At 39.4% G+C, this 19,504-nt stretch overlaps 6 protein-coding genes across 10 annotated transcripts; 1 reads left to right on the forward strand and 5 right to left on the reverse strand.

The window, feature by feature from the left end:
- Positions 1 to 1,799: 1,799 nt before the first annotated feature.
- On the reverse strand, positions 1,800 to 4,103 carry LOC112196792 (non-specific lipid transfer protein GPI-anchored 20). Of its 2 annotated transcripts, XM_024337231.2 has the most exons (4): positions 2,669 to 4,103; positions 2,548 to 2,574; positions 2,291 to 2,350; positions 1,800 to 2,188 (listed from the first exon to the last, which is right to left on the reverse strand). In XM_024337231.2, exons 1-4 carry the CDS (start codon positions 3,009 to 3,011, stop codon positions 1,986 to 1,988), a joined length of 633 nt encoding a protein of 210 aa, XP_024192999.1. In that variant the 5' UTR covers positions 3,012 to 4,103; the 3' UTR covers positions 1,800 to 1,985. The 2 variants fall into 2 exon arrangements, with proteins under 2 accessions (XP_024192999.1, XP_024193000.1); XM_024337232.2 differs by lacking the exon at positions 2,548 to 2,574.
- On the reverse strand, positions 3,775 to 7,742 carry LOC112196790 (protein CDC73 homolog). 4 transcript variants are annotated; one of them, XR_005809790.1, is made up of 6 exons: positions 6,591 to 7,742; positions 6,385 to 6,467; positions 5,775 to 6,266; positions 5,285 to 5,441; positions 4,792 to 4,981; positions 3,775 to 4,640 (listed from the first exon to the last, which is right to left on the reverse strand). XR_005809790.1 is itself a non-coding variant. In XM_024337230.2 (3 exons), exons 1-3 carry the CDS (start codon positions 7,645 to 7,647, stop codon positions 6,174 to 6,176), a joined length of 1,233 nt encoding a protein of 410 aa, XP_024192998.1. In that variant the 5' UTR covers positions 7,648 to 7,742; the 3' UTR covers positions 5,723 to 6,173. The 4 variants fall into 4 exon arrangements, 1 of the variants encoding a protein (XP_024192998.1); XR_005809791.1 differs by lacking the exon at positions 4,792 to 4,981 and having other exon boundaries at positions 5,899 to 6,266; XR_005809789.1 differs by lacking the exon at positions 4,792 to 4,981.
- LOC112196793 (non-specific lipid transfer protein GPI-anchored 5-like) lies at positions 4,175 to 4,933 on the forward strand. Its single transcript, XM_024337233.2, has 3 exons — positions 4,175 to 4,528; positions 4,620 to 4,682; positions 4,771 to 4,933. The coding sequence occupies exons 1-3, from the start codon at positions 4,213 to 4,215 to the stop codon at positions 4,893 to 4,895; spliced, it is 504 nt and encodes a 167-aa protein (XP_024193001.1). The 5' UTR covers positions 4,175 to 4,212; the 3' UTR covers positions 4,896 to 4,933.
- Positions 7,743 to 11,259: 3,517 nt separating the features above from the next.
- On the reverse strand, positions 11,260 to 12,014 carry LOC112199304 (zinc finger BED domain-containing protein DAYSLEEPER-like). The gene is made up of 2 exons (XM_024340339.1): positions 11,462 to 12,014; positions 11,260 to 11,351 (listed from the first exon to the last, which is right to left on the reverse strand). Exons 1-2 carry the CDS (start codon positions 12,012 to 12,014, stop codon positions 11,260 to 11,262), a joined length of 645 nt encoding a protein of 214 aa, XP_024196107.1.
- Positions 12,015 to 16,255: 4,241 nt separating this feature from the next.
- LOC112197989 (uncharacterized N-acetyltransferase p20) lies at positions 16,256 to 17,055 on the reverse strand. Its single transcript, XM_024338971.2, has one exon. The coding sequence runs from the start codon at positions 16,886 to 16,888 to the stop codon at positions 16,331 to 16,333; it is 558 nt and encodes a 185-aa protein (XP_024194739.1). The 5' UTR covers positions 16,889 to 17,055; the 3' UTR covers positions 16,256 to 16,330.
- A 1,077-nt stretch (positions 17,056 to 18,132) lies between these two features.
- LOC112198364 (uncharacterized N-acetyltransferase p20) lies at positions 18,133 to 18,881 on the reverse strand. The gene has a single exon (XM_024339473.2). The coding sequence runs from the start codon at positions 18,780 to 18,782 to the stop codon at positions 18,243 to 18,245; it is 540 nt and encodes a 179-aa protein (XP_024195241.1). The 5' UTR covers positions 18,783 to 18,881; the 3' UTR covers positions 18,133 to 18,242.
- Between the last annotated feature and the right edge of the window lie 623 nt (positions 18,882 to 19,504).

Below are 19,504 nucleotides of genomic sequence, written 5' to 3' on the forward strand. Positions count from 1 at the left end.
CATGGGTTTTAAGGAAAAAATAGTTTTGGAAAAGCATTACAATTATATTTATATTTCCTTAAAAAAAAAATATTTTCGTCCACTCACTCTAACGGTTTTCTAAATGTTTTTTCCTAGGACCTTTCTCAGCCTACAAATTAGTTGCATGTCAGGTGTGTATAAGAGTGTAGAGGCATAGTATCCACCGCTTTCAATTTGCCAATAAGTTATCTTTGTAACCTACTTTTATATTATTTTTCTGTTAGTTGCCAAGAACTGCTCAGATTACCAATGTATCTTTGTAATATAACTTGATATTGGATATTTAAGGGTCGGCGAACCATTGCATTTTGTTGTGGCGTAAATCATTTGAGGAGAGCATGTAGGCTTGTCTGGGTTTGAATGTATGGTTAGTGATTCTCTAGTGTGTAAAAGTTATTTTCCTCAGTTCTTAGGCAGTCCACTTTAAGAGTAATTCTATCGATTTATTTGTGAGATTTCTTCTGCAAAATTTTTACACCTAAACAAAAATCATTTATTCAATCGATTGCATCAAACAAATGAACAACTACGGTGAAAATTAACAGTCTCATGACAATCGTCAATTAGTTTGATGCATTGAAATGAGTAAACGATTTTTGTTTACAATGAATTTTTGCAGAGATAATCTTTAAATGTTGATTTAACTTTTGAATGGTTAAATTATGGATTTAGATTGCTGAGTGTATGTAAAATAAGAGAGGGTTTGGATGCTCACATACATATCGATTTGGATGCAAGTATATTCCGGAAGTGAATGTTTTTATCTTGTGGAGCATTATTTCCCAAGTGAAATTTCTTCCATAAAATGCATAAGCTCATTGCACTGATTGTCTCGTTGTGCTAAAGATTTTTTTTTTTTTTTTTTTTTTTTTTGGTCCCAGTTCTTTCATGGGTGTTTTTTGCTTCTGATTTTAATATTCCTCGTCCTTCAAAATGGAGGTGATGGCGATATTAAATAAATTGAGCTTGCTCGAGTTAGGAAGTGTAACCATAGACATTTGGCTGCATGTTGATTTGGATATTGTGCAGTTGTGCTTAACTTTCTTCTTCATCCGTGTACCTCATAATTTCTAAACAATGGAAGACAACATCTGATTTCAATCACACGTTTTCCTGCTGGTCTCCAACTTAGAATTACAGTGAGAGATTATTAGAAACTCAACAAAGCTTCATCTAAGCGGGAGGGGATTACCTATTATTTATTTTTCATTTTTTTGAGCACATATTTATTTATCCATAATTATAAGAAGATAAAATGTGTTGAACTTGATTATTCCATTGCGCATTTCCAGATGAGGGCAGACAGGACTTCAACGCGTGTGAGATTTGGGACGGTGGCATTGGTAGCTTTAGACCTGAGAAGTGCAATCTTTGAGGCATGCATCAAACACAAATCTCCGTTTTTCAAAAGTTTCATCAGCATATTTTATGGCATGTTGTGATGAGTTGGTGAAGAAATTTTGTGTTGGGTGAACAGAAGCTGCAACACCAAATTTCGCAGGTTTGAAGTGACTACGTTCATCAGAACGAAGTCCCATTGCAGCCCAGCTATGGATGAATGTGCCTATTGTGGAGGCATACGGCCTCTATATAGGGCTAGTTTTCCTTTCCAAAAGACGAGGAATCTTCGCAGAGCATGATAAGAAATAGTATTGCTTAATCCAGAAAGGGAAAATTTCCATATCAGAATAGGAAATAGCATCGAGAAGCTACTGGATAACAGGATAGGTGGAGTGTTTACTAATAAATCATCTGAAAAATCCATATAAATGAGCAAATACTTGTACTGATTCAAGATATATAATACAAAAAATCATGTTTTTGTAAATAATTAGCCAACATGGCTTACAATGATCTGAAGTAGCCAAAAACAATAGTCACACACACTCACAAAAGAATATTTCTCATACTGTGTATCAAATTATCAATAGATGCATAAAGAAGTAAGGATGCACAAGATCAACCTAGTAAAACTTCAACACCAGAACTGCTGAAGCAAATAGCAGAAGAGAAGGTGACAGAGAGTAAGAAGGCTTGGCAGCCGATGGAGTCAGAGCTGGGCGGCTCCCAGTAGTAGCTGTTGGAGCTCCAGAGCCCCCAGTTGATGATGGTGGTCTGTCTGATTCTGGTGATTCAGCAGATGAGGTGGGTTCAGGGACAGTAGAAGCTGCTCAACAGAAACATGTATTGGTCAAACATCAGTAATTAAAACAATAGAAAAATGAGGCACAGATATTCAAGCAAAATTTAGTGATTGAAGGGATTTTACCTGTTGGACTGGCAGATGGTGAAGCTCCAGGAGAAGAAGTTGGTACTTGAGAGTTAGGACCTGCAAAACACAATTTAGTCAATATATAATTCACAAAACCTAGCAACTATAGATTATCAGTAACGTTCTCTAGTCCATCAATCAGATGAATCTGAATCAGAACATGTTAGATGGTTACATAACATGTCAGACCATTTGACAAGAGAACACCACTCAATATATTCAACTGGTTTAAAGTTTTGAACTATTGATGGTACCTGGAGCAGGAAGAGGTGTACCAGTGGCTGAACATTAGTAACATGATCATGTTAGCACTTATTTGAACAGATACACAGAATAATATCAACATCCAACAATATTAACAAAAGAACTTCTTACCTTTGCATTGGAGTGGGACGCCAGGGGTGTTGCAAGCACGAGGAAGAGAGATGGCGAGAGTACGGTTGATCGGTAGTTGAACGGGAACACTTCCAGTTACAATGAGGCACATACAGTCCCTGCTGGTACCTGTGAGATTCTTAAGCGAATTGCAACAGTCTGCGGTTGGTGCAGTACCGTTAGCGGTACTGTTAGTAAGAAAGTTCATGCAGGGGCTGAAGCTCGCAATTGTAGCAGCAGAGCAAGGGGTGCCAACTTGGCCATAGACAACTGGCATAACCGAGACAGCAGCCATTGCCAAGACCATGAGTACCAGACAGGGAGAAGGCACTGAAATCGCCATTGCTAGTATATAGGTGGGAATCAAATTAGTGCTTTTGTTGGAGTTGAATGTTTGCACAAGCTTGTGTTTTAGCCAAGTAGAAACAGTGGGTTTAATGACTTGCTTCTGTTAACTATGGGAGTATTTATAGATGAAGGAGATTAAGAACCAGTGGAACCGATGAGGACTAAAAATAAAAGTTGGATTTGAGTTTGGTTTTGGAGCTGAACTACCTTAACGAACTTGATCTGTATAAGCAGAGCGGGTTTAAGTAGGTGAGATTAGCATTATTTGACATCTGTGTTTGGAGCCCATCTCTAATCCCATACGTCAACTCTGATGTTTTGGGGCTTCTTGGTTGGTTAATAGCTGAAAATCTGTTCGAAAGTTTTCAAGATAAAGGAATGAAGGAATGTTAATCTCATATAAGAAAAACACTCTTGATAAAGGGTCCAAGTAAAGAATTTAATTTTACAGAGGGTTACAGAGCCACTTCTTTTATAACTTCAATACTCATTTGAGAACCGAAACTCCTGTAGTTACAACCCATCTGAGGAATTACTGGATAGACTCTACAACAACTGGAACTTCTATATACGACTACGAGAGTCGTACTCAGAAACTCCAACTTATCAGAGGAAGATTTATTACGCTAGAGTCTAGACCAAATAATTATGGGCAGATCGACCTTTTGTTGATCATAGCTATTATTTCCAAATTCCAACATTTCTCGTGTGCAACACATGTTGTCAATGCAAATACAGAAAGAAGGGGACAAAAAACAAAAAGTAAGAGTTTGGAGTAGTTCACCAATGTGCCTAAAAGTAAAGGAGGCAATATTACACCTCTTATATCCTTCTTAATTAGTATTCCAGGAAAGTTAAGAACTTGCTATCTGGATCAGGTGGTTTCCTAAAGTCTCCAGCTTCGAACACCTAAGAATTGGTACGTTAACAAAAATAATAGAAGTTGGTCACCTCCAATAACCGACCTCTAAACTACTCCAACGCAAGGTTAGCCTTTCAAAGATAACTCTATGAAACTATATTAGGAGGGGTTGGTTACCCACCTAAGCCACATCTGTCTGTTTCTCGATTCAATCCCCCCTACAAAAGGCACATATCACTCAACCCATTTCACCAGATTAAACAAAGCCTCTAGTACCAGTACAGCTTTCAGTGATCTCAGGCATTTTGAAATTACGCCAACTCAAGAACCTACAATGGCACAAAGAATTGAAAAGAGTCTCTTCCTCGTTCTGGTGACCATTTTCTTGGCAAGAGCAGCAGCACAGTCAAGTTGCACAAATGTGATAATAAGCATGTCCCCGTGCCTGAATTACATTACTGGGAACTCCTCGACCCCATCTTCAGGATGCTGCTCGCAGCTCGCTACCGTTGTCCAATCATCCCCACAGTGTTTGTGCCAGGTCATTAATGGCGGTGGATCATCACTGGGGGTCAATGTTAATCAAACTCAGGCTCGCGCTCTACCCGGTGCTTGCAATGTTCAGACTCCACCCCTCAGCCAGTGTAACGGTAAGAAGACGCAGATGTTAAAGTCTTTGATTTTTGCCTCATTGTAGGTTTTAACCTTCTGCTAACTGCTTGTACTACTATATTTATGCAGCTGCTTCTCCAGCTGACTCTCCTGCAGGAACACCCGATGATTCATCAAACACAGTTCCTTCAGGTACAAAATAGTATGATTCTTTTGATTATGCATGAATGAAATTGAAGGCCTAGTTATAAGTTTTCATGATGGTGTTGATATTGTGCAGGAAGTGGATCTAACACCGTACCATCAACTGACGATGGCTCATCAGATGGAAACTCCATCAAGTTGTCTATGACTCAGCTCATTGTGCTCTTTGCTGCAGCATTTGCTACTTTCTCAATGCACTGATTTTCTTTTCTGTTAGCCCACCTCTCAGGCTACACATATTCCTGAATATTCTTGGATCTTGAGTTCTGACGATTGTTGATGTATTCCTTTATTATTTTGAATTCAGTTGTTAGAATGCATGTTATTTTCTATTTATTCTGACCTCAGAGAGGTTGATTTATGTACTATGAAGAGACATCATGATTCATGATCTCTTCCTTTTTTATAATAAAGTTTCTGGTTCTGAGCGTATAAAGTAATTAAAGAGGGCATAAGGTCAAAAAAGTTTGAGGTTTCTTTGAAACTCGGTTGGAATTTTGGAAACATTAGATGTATTTTATATTATGCATTTGCACACTAGTAGCAAACTAGCAATATAAAGAGAAAGATCGTCATGAAAGAAAGCTAACCTTGTGATGCTAGGATATACCCCCACACAATGTTCCAAAGATTCGCAGCTGCGACATACATTTTACTCCACAGGTGAATCACGCAGCAATCTTCACCCCAAGTAAAGTCCATCAGCATAACAGAAAAGTCTTTACTATCATCAAATTGTGTCCAAACCTGTTCCAAAGATTAGAACATTGTCATTGTTGTGATCAAATTGGGCCCAAAACTTTAATCAATTATCAGTGTCGAAGAGGGGATAGGCCAAAAAAACAAATGCACTTTTCAATGACAGTAAAACTTATCAAGGTACAGGATTTCAAAGAGTAAAAGTGTTTCATTGGTTTTGTACTATCAAATGGATAAAAATTTATGACAGTACGTATCAAGATTGATACTCTTTTTGGGCCTTAAAATGGTTGCATTGGAATTTAAAGAAGTAACTGCTAATGAGAAAATAAACATGAAATTGGGGAAGTACTTAAAGCTGTTCATTGATAGTACTACAACCTTAAATGTATAGGTTGATAATACAAAGTCTTTTCAGTCTCCATTCTCTGGGTTTGCAAGATAGCATGTGGTTCCGTTCAACATATTTGCTGTATGACAAGGTTTGCTCTTTGGCCCTGCATACCTTTTTTCAAGGTTTGCAACTATGTAAACCATGTGAAGTATTCTCCTGGGCTCTTGATGAAGGGTTGCTGAAACTCAAGATAGATGTAACAAAACTTCCAACCAAGCATCTCTCCGTGTGCTCTTGAATGACATAACTTTATCACTCCTCCAGAAGATATAATGATACAATATCCAATAAATAATAAAAACATTTCCAATCCCACGAGTACAAAGGGCCAAATGGTCACAACCAAAATCAGAACACATCTTTCTCCCCAAAACTTGATGCACACATCAAGAATGTGACCGTGACCGCACAAACTCTTCTAGCCGATCCCACACCTCCAATGCCGCAGCTCTATCTTGGTGTCGCTTATTCTTGCTAATCTGCACATTCATAGTATTGATAAGAACAATGATACAAGTGGAAAATGCAGCGATAATCCCAGCTAATGTAGCTACAATCAAAACAGAAAAGCAGCTCAAGAGGGGGGAAATTGCTCACCGAGATGATCTTCACATTCCACTGCTTCACAATCTTTGCTGACTCCACACTATCATCTTCAAACCGCATGAAAAATCCCATAACTGCAATGCAATCCAACACAGACAGATAACACAAATTAACTCACTATAATGTAGTCACAATAAACTACCTCAATGACCAAACTAAACCAATCCACTTAAGCCAAGACCAAAACTTCCGCTTACTCTTATTAAAAATCTCCACATGGTCCTTGAAAGGCCAGTCCTTGAACTGCCACTCCTTCCCCAACACGAAAACCGCCACCACCCTATCCCAATCCTCAGTCTTCAACGCCGACGGCTTATCCCTAACCTCATAAGCCGTCACAACTCTATCCCTATCCCTGCTGAACTTCTTCTGCACGGTAACACAGTCCGGCTTAGCTCCCTTCATCTGCTTCACCTTCACATCCGTAGGTATATAAACCCCATCTTCCAAAAACTCCTTCACATTATAAATCGTAATCAGCGTCTGGAACGCACTGGGCACCAGAATTATAGGCACACCTTCCCCAATCTTCCCTCCCTTCAAATGCATCTTGGGCTTGGGCGTCGGGTCGTAGCCCAGTTCGTCACCGTAGCCCGCCATGCCCCTATCGTCGGAGCCCATTAACCTACTTTTGGCCACCAGCCCATCCTTCCTCTGCTGCGACTCAATACGCTGTCGTTCCTCCTCCCTCTTCGTCGCCGCCGTCAACACGCCGTAAAAGTTCCTCCCTTTACACTCCAGCAGCTCCTCGCGGTCCTTCAACGGCCTCTCGCTGGAGTAAATCAACGACATGTAGTCCACGGGGGCCTCAATCTGGTTCAAATCCTTGGAATCGGCGAAGCTGTGGTCAGGGGTGTGGTGAGCGACGTCGTTCTGGTGGTCGGAGAAGGGGAAATCGTTGAGGGGCAAGTCGGGGAATTTAGGGTTTTGAGGGAGGACGAATTCGATGGAGTCGGTGGTGGAGATCTTGCCGGTGAGGTAATCGAGGAGGGGCTTGCGATCGGGGAAAGTGACGGTGGGGATCCCCTGGGTGCGGGCGTTCTGGATGTACTCGGTGTGCTTGACGTGGTGGTTGTTGACGTAGTGGAGGAGGGTTTCGAGGGTGTAGAGATTGCCTTGCTTGGAGCGGTAGGCGGTCTCGGCGAAGCAGGGGAAGGTGTAGTCGGACCCGAACCGGAACTCGTCGTTGACACGGACGATCTTGTCGAGCTCGCCGCGGATTGTGAAGTCGCGGAGGGCGGAGAGAGGGTCCATTGTTGCTGCTGCTGCTTGTGGAGTTCGATACGGTGGCGTCGGTCGTCGCTGTTATGAGGGAAAAGGGGGAGCTGGGTTTGGGCTTTGCATATATTTAAATTCATGCAAACCACTACGGGCCTAGTGGCCCGGTTAAACTGAAGGGAGACCTTTTATGGGAGAGTGAAATTCACACTCTATAAATTGTAGAGCTTTTTACCAATAACTACAAAATAACAATATTATTTACCAATAGCAGACTCCAAAACCAATAGCCCATGCAGTCAATAATTGAAACAGGCTGTCAGCCCAGTTTTAGAAAATACACTCAAATATTAAGAAAATTACGAAACATGCCACAGACTCACATAACCCATTTCTCCCAAAATCAGAACGGTTCCAAAATTGAAACCATCCCAAAATCCAAATCCTCCCTAAATCGATCTAGGGCTTCGACGAAGGTAGGGGACGAAACAGCTGGCGGATCGAGGCGGCGAAGCAACCGGCGAAGGGAGGCTGCGAATCCGGCGAGGAAGCGCGAGACCCAGGCGGAGAAGTGAAGCCTTTGACTATCGAGGAATTGGAGCAGTACGAGTCCATTTCAGAGTCCTCCAACTCTGACTCCGACGACCGCCTCGAAGACGAGGAAGAGGACGGCGACGAAGACGAGGATGACGAAGACGAACGACGCGGATGATGACGACGATTAGCACGATGAGGATGAAGATGACGACGACGATGTCTAGGAGGTCGTACAGTCCTCCGGTGGCCCTCCGGTTCAGTCAATAGACGACGAGGGCGACAAAGAAGACGAGGAAGAAGCTAAAGGAGGCGATGACGACGACGACGGCGGCGAGGGAGATGACGACGACGGTGAGGGCAAGGATGAGGTAATTAGCCGAATCTTTCCTTTATTTTCCTTATTTGTTAAAGTAGCTTGCAGTACTTTCCAGTTGAAAATTTTCAGATCTGGTCCTATTTGTTGTTTTGTTTTCTATTTTACTAGTCGAATTTACGTTTCTCAGGTTACCGGATCTCTGAGAGCTGGGGCGGTGGAGTACCCCGAGCGACTGGGCCAGCCTGTGTGCCAGGTATTTGGTTTGTGTAACTGAATTTGATGCTTGAGGTTTAGGGTGATATGAGGCAGATCACATGTATTGGGTGGAGTAATGTCTAATGTGGATCATTTCATGCTTTTGTTTGTTTGTTTGTTATTGCTGGGAAATTATGATTTTGTGTTTATGGTACTTTCTTATTGGATTGGTGGTGTTGTGTATTGCTTTAGTTTTGTGTTTATGGTACTTTCTTATTGGATTAGGATGGAGCTAATGAAAGCAATGATGAAGTGAGCAAACGCGAGAAGGCCAGGCTAGTATACTATTGGGGGCCAGTACACTACTGCGGATCAGTACACTAATGCGGATCAATACACTACTGAGGGTCAGTACACTACTGGGGGTCAGTGTACTACTGGGGCTAGTATACTGCTGGGGGTGACATACTGCTAATCCTCAGTACACTACTGCTTGTATGCGGAAGCAGCAAAGTCAGAGATAAATGATAGTGTCTAAGTTTCATATTGTAATATGTACAAATAGTTTTTGGAATTATTAAATAAATGAGTTGTTTCTAAGAAAAATAAAGATGGAATGTAGAGATATTCTTTTTTCATAATGCGATCTCTGAAATATATTTATTGTTGAGTGCTACTGAGGATCAGTACACTACTGAGGGTCAGTGCTACCATTAGAAATCAGTTGAGGTTATTTTTGTAATTTCTCATTAACAGAACAATTCAAAAAATTGGTAGGAAAATGGCCGCACTGGATATGGACCTTGCGCATGGGTCATGAACAGTACCGCAAGGGAAATATAAAAAAAAGGCCTGTTAATGATAAATATTGGATAAAAAGTGTAGTTAGTGGTAATTTGCTATAACTTATAATCCATACTCCATCTTTTCTTTTAGGTTAAACTGAAGGGAGACCTTTTATAGGGGAGTGAAATTCATACTCCACATTTTCTTTTTTGGTAACTTAAATTTTTTATCTAATAGCTTAAATTTTATCTTGTTATGAGAATTTTTAACCAAAAAATGATAGGAGTATGGATTTTATTTCCTTTTTTATATCATATTAGCCTGGTGTTGACACAGTAAAAAAACTATAATCAAACTCAAAACTGTAATAAGAGGTGGACGGCTAGATAATATTAAGTTAACTTGTTACTAAAAAAATGTTGACTATAAATATCAAGAATTGAGATTATGGTGCTAAGTCATCTGCACTGTCGGTGTATTGAAGAATATTTGCTCAAAATTTGTTATTATCTAGAAATTAAACTTCATTTAACACAGGAGGTTGAATCATCCACAGCAAGGAAGTTTAATCAAGATAGACAAGGGAAAAAAAATCAATGTTGTCTTGCTCTCCTAAAAGCTTTCGCCCGCCCCCCCCCCCCCCCCCCCCCCCCCCCCAAACAATCTATAATTCAATCTTTAAAAAGATGTATTTGTTAAGACATCTTTTGTCAATAACCTATATGTAATTTGTTAAAGAATGTATGAGTTTTTGCTAGCATCCAACCGGCATATCAGTGCTGACAACTGTCACTAAAACCCTTAAATTATCACAATTCAGAACGGTTGAATTCTACGTTTGATATTACTCATCACATTGATCTGAGTTGGAGATCATTAAGAGGACTCTAACATCGTAGACAATCTGACATTCAGTAGAAAGAAGACTAAACATGACATAAAGAAGACTGAACATGACCATGTCCCTAGTTCTACCCTTGTAAATATAATACTTTCTCATAACACCTTCCTTCTGAAAATCCAGTTTTATATAGCACTTGTGTGATCTCACATTGTCCGCATCAACAAGAGCTTCGAGTCTTCTCTCCAAATGTGTCCACTCCTCTACCACCAATTTCACTGCCCTTGTTGCAAGCCCTTTTCCCCCGTACTTGAACCCAAGATATAGCCGAGTTAAGCTCTACACCGATTATTACCCAAATTCGGGTTTACTGAAATGGCACCAATTGACTTTTTGTCAAGGCAAATTGCCTTGAACCAGGGGTATGGGATAACCATGGTCTTCAGTCTTGATAAAGTCTATTTTGCTGGTGTTAGGCTTCCAACTGCGTGCTGAATTGTTGCACTTTCTCATCCGTGATCCAAACTATTACATCATCAGTAAGAATGAGCAAACGGGGGATTCCCCTGCCCCCGCCCCCGCATTGGTCAATTTCTCTATATGAGGTTTTTTTTTTATTTTTTTTTCTATTTTCTATCTTTTCAGATTTTTTCTTTCCTTTTTTGACAAAAAATAAATTTGTTTATTCTTTTTATTTTCATCCTTGTTTTCGTCGAATGAGTATTTCAAATTCTTGAAACAGTGTTTAAGAAAGAAATTGTTGGTTTAGGAAGTAATACATTAAAAAGGTAAATTCATCAAAATCCGACTGAATAAATATTATAAGAAACTACTTAATCATATTAATAGACAATTAATAATCCGACTGAATACAAAAGTTGGTGATCTATTGAAATTCTACTCAATAATCGTACATTAATCATTCTAATCCCCAAAATCCTACATTCATCAATAATTCCCTCTTCTTCCAATGTCAATCATAAAGAGTGACGTTATCCTTCATGGTCTCGGCTAAGTCAAAATCATCATCAAATGTGCAATCGCCCTTTGAAGTAATTCCTGCAGCTGATAAAAGAAAAAAAAAAATTTGTGTAAAAATGATTATTATGTAAAAAGAGTATGAATATGCATATACAATAAAATGAAGAGAGAAAAAAAATATTATTATTGTATACCTTTCATTTCATTCCACATCCAGTCTCGGGCGCACATAAGAGCCTCCAAGGTGTCTGCATGTAGATGGCTCCGATGGGAGCTCACAACTCTCCCACTAGTGCTGAATGCCAAATCCGAAGCAACAGTGGATACTGGTATAGCCAAGATGTCTCTCGCCATGGCTTGCAAGGTGGGATACCGTATTCCATTAACCTTCCACCATTCGAAAATATCAAACTCAAGGGAAGTTCTAGTTCTTGGTATCAGCTTCTCTCCCAAGTAATCCTCTAATTCAGACTTCAGGCTATCCTTCTTTTTCTTACTAGAAACATATAAATCGAAAGATGCCAAAGAGTCGTCATCCAAATCAAAAGGTAATGAAGATGGAGAAGCAGAAGACTGAGATGATACTTGACCGGCTTGTAGGCTTAACTGATAATGCTTTGTCAGGCTATTTGTCAACTCTGTGATTCTCTCAACTTCCGATGAGTGCCGCTCTTGATAAATCAGAGGAAAGAAGTACTCAATCAACTCCATCTTGTACCTTGGATCCAATATGGTTGCAATAGCCATCATGCCATGAATGGAATTCCAATACTAGTCAAACTTCAATGACATTTTCTCCGCCATCAACCTCACTTGAATGTGTTCGGACTTCAACCAATCATTGATCCCAATTTGGATATGGCACACATTCGGGAAATAGAGATTTGCAATTGGATATTTAGTCCCAGAAAACAAATACGAGGAAAACCCGCGGGTACCCTGCCCCCACCCCCGTTTGCTCATTCTTAATCATCAGAAAGACTTGGCCTAAGGTTGCTAGCTCTTGGACAACTCGTCAATACTATATATAGATTACCTCCATATATGTATAATTGTCACAATGATTCTCACAGGAAACTAGAGATATCTATAAGAGATTTTGTGTCTATGTATGCGCATAATGGAATCAAAGCAATGCAAAAAGGTTAAGCCAGTGTTAAACGTAGAACATAATCTAGTTATTGACCGGAGAAGACAAATAAGTTTGTCGTTATATATGGTATGGATATGGGGATACAGTCAGGCCTGGCCCTGAGAAATTCAAGGCCCGGGGCAAAGAATAAAATTGGGCCTTTCTATTAAAAAAAAAAATCAAAAATTGGGTTCTTTATATAGAAGGGGAAATGATCATTTACCCAATTTTAGCTTAAAAATTGCCCACTTACCTAAACACTCTAAGAGATTGCCCACTTATCCAAACATTCTAAGAGATTATTTCCCTAATATCCAATTCAGTATTTTTTTAATTCATTTTTATTTATTTTTGGGACAATTTTGCCCTCTCCTTCTTTGTCACTTAGAGAAAGAAGTCATTGGAGACCTTGCTTGACTCCGGTGGGGACTCCGGCGATAGGTCATCGGAATCCAGCTACCGGACTGGTGACCGGATTCCAGCGTCTGAATTTATTGCCCCCTAATAATACTCAGTAACCATATTATTTCCCCCCAGTAATCATATTATTGCCCCCCAATACTCATATTATTGCCCTCCAGTGAATTGCATAAACTCCTAAAACCAAAAGGAATATACTACAGGTACAATTGATCAATTTATATGCATATTATTGCCCCCAATACTCATATTATTGCCTCCCAATAATCATATTATTGCCTCCAATAATTATATTATTACCCCGCAATAGACATGTATAACTACTCAATAAAACTTTTTTTTTTCATTCTTCTTTCTTCTTTCCTTATAAGCCTTCTGCCTAATTTACCAAAAAAAAAAAAAAACTTTAAAATCGAGTTACCAATCATTTTCGAGTTACCCAGTCAACTCACTTCCACATACCTCTCACTAACATAGACATAACCAACTAGGCAACTATGAAAGTTCTAGACCCAAAAACAGCCCAGAAAACTATCTTCATGACATCAGCCCAACACCAAGCCATCCGGGTAACCCATATTACTCTGGGCACCCAAAACAGGGCACTAAATCAACCAACCCGGCCACCACCACACGTTGTTTGCAGCCATCCCCGCCACCAGCGTAAGATTCCTCCGTCGCCGCCTAGGAATACCTCTATTAGATCTCGCGCCAGCAGACCCTCCGTCGTCGGCAACCCGACTTGATCTCCTCCACCGTCGTCGAACTGGACATTGATGTGTGGCTGCTTGATTTTGAATTTGAAGTCGTGGCTCTGAATCTCGGCGTCGGTGTCGTCGATGTGGCCGTACTGAACCAGACCGAGCAAGAAAAGCAACAAGCATCGGAAAAACGCTCGCTGCTGACCTGGTTGGCTCTCCCTCATTTCTGACAAACCGAACCCAATTTCAAACCCGAACCCGTTTTCCGATCTGCAGACATGGAGAGAGAGAGAGAGAGAGAGAGAGAGAGAGAGAGAGAGAGAGAGAGAGAGAGAGAGATCGAGAGATCGGTGAGGGGGGAGGAGAGAGAAAATAGATCGAAGAGGGAGGGGGAGGGGGAGAGAGAGTCTGAGAGGAGAGAGTTAATTAATAGGGGCAAAACTGTCAGTAGATGTTAGATTGGGTAAATGAGGTTAAAAAACTCTTAGTGGAGTAAGTGGGCAATTTTTAAGCTGAAATTGGGTAAGTGGTCACGGCCCCTATATAAAACTACTTGATTTGCTCCATGATTAATGAGACTTGGGAGTTGTGAATTGAGAGGAAGAAGAGAAGATTTAGAAGATGAAGAATCTGCAGAATAAAAAGTGTTAAAGAGTAACCGGGCTAATCTCCCTTATTCTCTTTTATTGGCCAAATGTTGTATTCCTTCATTTTTGTCAAGTGGCAGTAGCTCCCATGTGAAGTTGTGAACTGCTCTTTTGTCTAGTTGCAGGGCCTCTATATGTTCCCCTTATATGTTGCCACACGTGAATTCCCAAGAATGGACATTCCCTTTTGTCTAGTTGCAACAGCTTTTTGAATTCCTGCTTTTTCTCTTAATTTTATTCCCAGCACAAAGAGACTAAGAGAGATTTGGGCCCTGGGCTATCGTCCTGCCTGCCTTGGGCCAGGGCGGGGCCTGGATTCAGTTCGATACAAGGAAATAGAAATCTTAAAAATTTATAAGATACAGATTCGAAAAGGATACAATGAAATAAATAATGTATTAATTATTTATATATAACTCATATGTGTGTGTGTGTGAGAGAGAGAGATTACAAACTGAAATAAAACATGATAAAAGGTTCATAATTCATAAACAATTTAGGCAATAGAGAAGTTCGATTAAAGCTCACAAGAAAGCTGTTGCTGGTTTCATCATTTGAGATGCTATTCGCACCCCAATTCTTGCTGGTGCCCACAGTCTTGGCATATCCTTGGTCCCTATTGCTGAAGGAAGTGCCCTCAAATATGGCCTAGTTCATGCTCTCCATCATAACATCTCAAGAATCTAAGTAGAAGGACACTCCCTACTTGTTATCAACTGCATCATCAAAGTCTGTACCCCCCTGGAGACTCAGATCCTTGATTCATGACATCAACTATCTCGCCTCAAAATTGAAGCCATTTCTTTCAGTCGTGATTCGAGCAGCTAACTTCGTTGCAGACACCATCACTTCAGCGGGTTATTCTCCCTAATCCCAAAGTTTGGTTCAACTCTATACCGACTGCGGCCTTCTCCACCTTCTCCAACTCTATACCGTTTACGTCATTTTAATTTAATAATTAAGAATTTTGTGATCACTCACCCTTAAATTTAAGTTCAAGAGTTAAGAGTTGAGATTTAAAACACTTAAAATTCAATATTTTAATCTTGATTCTTGATATTAAAGTAAAAAATATGGTTGTGTATTTGGTATTGACGGGGAAGCGAACCCATAATCTAGCACCTAATTCTAATACACTCCTCACAATTTGGAAATCGAATCTCTGATCTAGCATGAAGGTTATGATTAATGTAAAGAAATATGATTAGGATATATTTTTTTTTTCTCCTTTTTTTAAAAGATGATCAAAGGATTTCACTCATACCCCCATGGTGACTCGAACCCATGACTTCGTCATTAGGTAGTGGGTGCTCTAACCACTAAGCTAACACCACTTCGTCATTAGGTAGTGGTTATGATTAATGTAAAGAAATATGGTTAGGATTTGATAACATGAGTTCTGAATATTCAATGTAGAGAGTTATGAAGGAAGAAAATGACAGCAAGTCTACAAGTAGGGGAGGAGGGACGAAGGGGCACGGGACCGTGCCTCAGTTTAGATTTTTTAAATATGCAGTAGATACCTATTATGTAGTGATTTTGTTATTATTTAAGTATCATTCAGCCAAACTTTTATTTTCCTATTTTACCCTTTAGTAACAGAGAAGTTTTGTTCTCTTGCATCATCTCCCTCTCGTCTTCTACCCAAATCAAACACAGGGGACTTGCATATGGTCCTATCCTTTCAATGCTACTGCACTTAGATTCTTTGAGCTTCATCATCACCAATTGTAACTTGATCTTTCATGACATCAATCATATAACAATTAATTATAGTTAATAATTTATATATTTTTTTCTTACTTACAAACTTTTAAGTAACGGTGACATATATATATTTTTGGTATATATTTGTATATTTTAATATCTACTAGTCAAGTAACGATTCTCAACCAATTCTTAATCAATTACAAAATCTTTCTTCTTTTTACAGAGATATTTAAATACCGGAAAAGAAAACCAAAATCTGTCAGGCATAAATACCTCATTGGAGTTATTTTAAAAAAAAAATTTATGTTTTGATATTATTATTTTCTTTTGTGCCCAGTAAATTTAAATTTCTAACTCCGCCATGGTCTACAAGACAACTCACAAAGACAATGATTCAATTCAGCTTCATTCATCTAAATGCGTACCAGAACAGAGTTCCAACAGTTACATAAATCAGCTTTCACATTCAGTGGAAAGAATACTAAAAACCACCTCGTCTATAGTTCTACCTTTCACAATATAATTCTTTCTCAAAACGCCTTCCCTTTGAAACCCAGCCTTCTCCATCACCCTCTGTGATCCCACATTCTCCACATCAACGAAAGCTTCCAGTCTCTCCAAATGTGTCCACTCCTTGAAAATAGTATCAACCACCATCTTCACTGCCCTTGTAGCTATCCCTTTGCCCCAGTACTTGGACCCCAAGACATAGCCGATTTCAGCTCTACACCGATCATTTCCCGAATTCGGGGTCACTAGAATGGCACCAACCGGCCTGCCGTCCAGACATATTGCCCTATACCAGGGGTGTGGAAGGATCTTATCCTTGATGTAGTTGAGCCCCTCTTCTTTGCTAGCATAAGGCTCCCAAGTGCAGAAACGAGACACTTTCTCATCTGTGCCCCAAACCATGAAATCATCAATGTCAGAAAGACCCAAAGGCCTGAGGGTTATGGTAAAGACCTCATCACCGCCTTCTCTTCCATTTGATATCCCAGAATTTCCCTCCATTCCTACACCAACGACAACTTAGAGCTCAAATAATGTTTCTAGCAGGAAAGGATAAGAAAATTGAAAGAGATTTTGGGTTTATGTAGTGCACTAGTGCCATCGAAGAAATAAGCAAAAAAGTTGTGGGAGACAAGGTGGGTATGAAGGGTCATCAATGACTTGAGAGTTAAAGAGTGGTGACCAAGAAAGGAACGAGTACAGATAAGGGAGATGTCAAATGTACTAGTGGCCGCCAGGGTGGACCAGTTTACCTTGGCTGCTAGCCAATTAATTTCCTTTGAGAATAAACCAAATCATGGAAAGTGGACATCATCTTTCCTTTCAGTGTTGTTTCTGTGTTGACAAAGACTTAAAATTAGTGCAATGTTGTGAGGCGTGTCGGCATGATTTTAAAAACATCTATGATCCTCTTAATTAATTTGGAGAACCAACCCTCTAAAGATCACCTAAATATGATAATTTCCGAGCCTTTTTTTTTTTTAATTTCTAGTTGGAAGTTGGATAAATGGAGTTTCCCAAACTTTCTCTCAAACCCCCAACGGTCAAATTTGAGTCATTGGAAAAGAAAAAAGGAAAATGTCTAATTTGTTTGAAAGTATAAAATTTGTCATCCTTCCAATTTCACTAGAGGTGTCCTTATAAAAAGGTTAATACACTTGCAAAAAAATCTTTTGGTGACAAAAGCAAGACTCTTAAAACTGGTGTTTGTGAGAAAGATAAGAAAATTCTTCTATGCACTGATGGTGTAAGTGAACTAACAGATTCAGCGAATCTCAATATTTAATATTTATAGGTAATTTTTTTAATAACAAAAAAATATATTTAATATTATTCAACCGTCTATTTTTATTGGTGTAAGTGTACACTGGTGCATTAAATATTCTGTCAGATAGATGGGACATCTTTTGCAGCGAAGTAATGTGAACTTTTTGTAGTGGTTTTGAAAGGATACGATACAATACTAAATGAAGGACTACAACAAAAACCATACATCATATCCACATGCATGTTGCACCAAAATCATAAGAAAAACAGAACAATATGTGTGTATATTTTTCAGTTGTTGCATAATTTATTTATTTTTTTAATCTTAATGATATGTTCTATCAAAGCGTAATAGAAAGCTTCCTATAATTTTGCAGTTTGAAGAATGGGATGTTGTCTGAGGATATATAATTTGGTTAACGCTGTTCTAGTTCAATGTTTATGTTTTCCTTTATTTCATTTTCATTTCTCTTCCCTAGTACAGTATCAGATTCATTTTCAATTGTATATGGCAACCAAATAATTTTATTGGAATACCCTTGTATCCACATGCATGATCTTCAAAACACATAAGTTTACAGCAAATACATCAAGTTTGACATCGATCTGTAGAAAGAAGACTATACATCACTCTATCCCAAGTTCTTCCCTTCAAAACTTTATATTTTCTGAGAACACCTTCCTTCAGGAACCCTGCCTTCTCCAGAACCCTCTGTGATCGCACATTGTTCACATCAACAAGAGCTTCAAGTCTCTCCAAATGAGTCCATTCTTTAAATATAGTATCAGCCACCATTTTCACAGCTTGTGTTGCAATCCCTTCCCCCCAGTACTTGGACCCCAAAACATAGCCGAGTTCACCTCTACAACGATCATTCCCCGATTTTGAGGACACCGAAATGGCGCCAATTGGCTTGTTGTCTAGGCAGATTGCCCTGAACCAGGGGTGTGGGAGAACCTGTTCCTTGATGAATTTAATGCCATCTTCTTTGCTGGTGTAAGGCTCCCAAGTGCAGAAGCGAGTCACTTTTTCATCAGTGGCCCAGACCATGAAATCATCGATGTCCGAAAGAGCCAATGGCCTCAGGCTGATCTTGGACAACTCATCACTGCTAGAACTTCCCTCCATGTGTGATTATCAGAATGATTAGTTAGAATGCTAAGCCTTTCTGACTGGTAAACAATTTGAGAAAGCTGCAAGAGATCGAATTTGTGTTTATGTATGCAGCTAAAAAAGAGAGAGACCATAAGAAAATGCCAAGAAATAAGGTGTATGAAAGTGATGGAGTCGAGTCAGCTTGGTGTCATTGACTTGGTCAATTACTTGGGCTAGTGAGCAAGAAAAAATTATGGCCGCCTTGTTTTACCGGTGCAACACTAGGCAGGTTCCTCATGGTCTTTGGTTCTCTTTCGAAAGAGACATGCATTTACAAATAATGAAATAAAAACCTACCAAATTTTATGGTGCTAACCACAATCGGTACTTATTTTATAGTTTTTCAGTCACCATCTAATACCAAAGCCTAATATTAATTTACAACAAAATTCAAAAAAGCAAATTTTCTTTTCTTATACACACGGTGTGTGGATAATTTTATTGACAAAATCTTCAATTTGGTTCATATGTTTTATTTGAGACACATGAATTGAAAGAATCGACAAAATAGACAATTGTGTGAGAATTAAGTCTTGTTTTCTGTAATGTCAACAAGCGTAAATTGCTAACATTATTACATGCAAAACCAAAATTGCAAGATTTCAAAAACACGGACTCACTCAAACCACCACGAAAAATGCAATTGTCCTAGCCTTTTTTTTTTTTTTTTTTGAATAAAGGGTTGGTGCGACTGC

Source organism: Rosa chinensis, chromosome 4, assembly GCF_002994745.2.
Source record: "Rosa chinensis cultivar Old Blush chromosome 4, RchiOBHm-V2, whole genome shotgun sequence".
Taxonomy (NCBI): Eukaryota; Viridiplantae; Streptophyta; class Magnoliopsida; order Rosales; family Rosaceae; genus Rosa; species Rosa chinensis.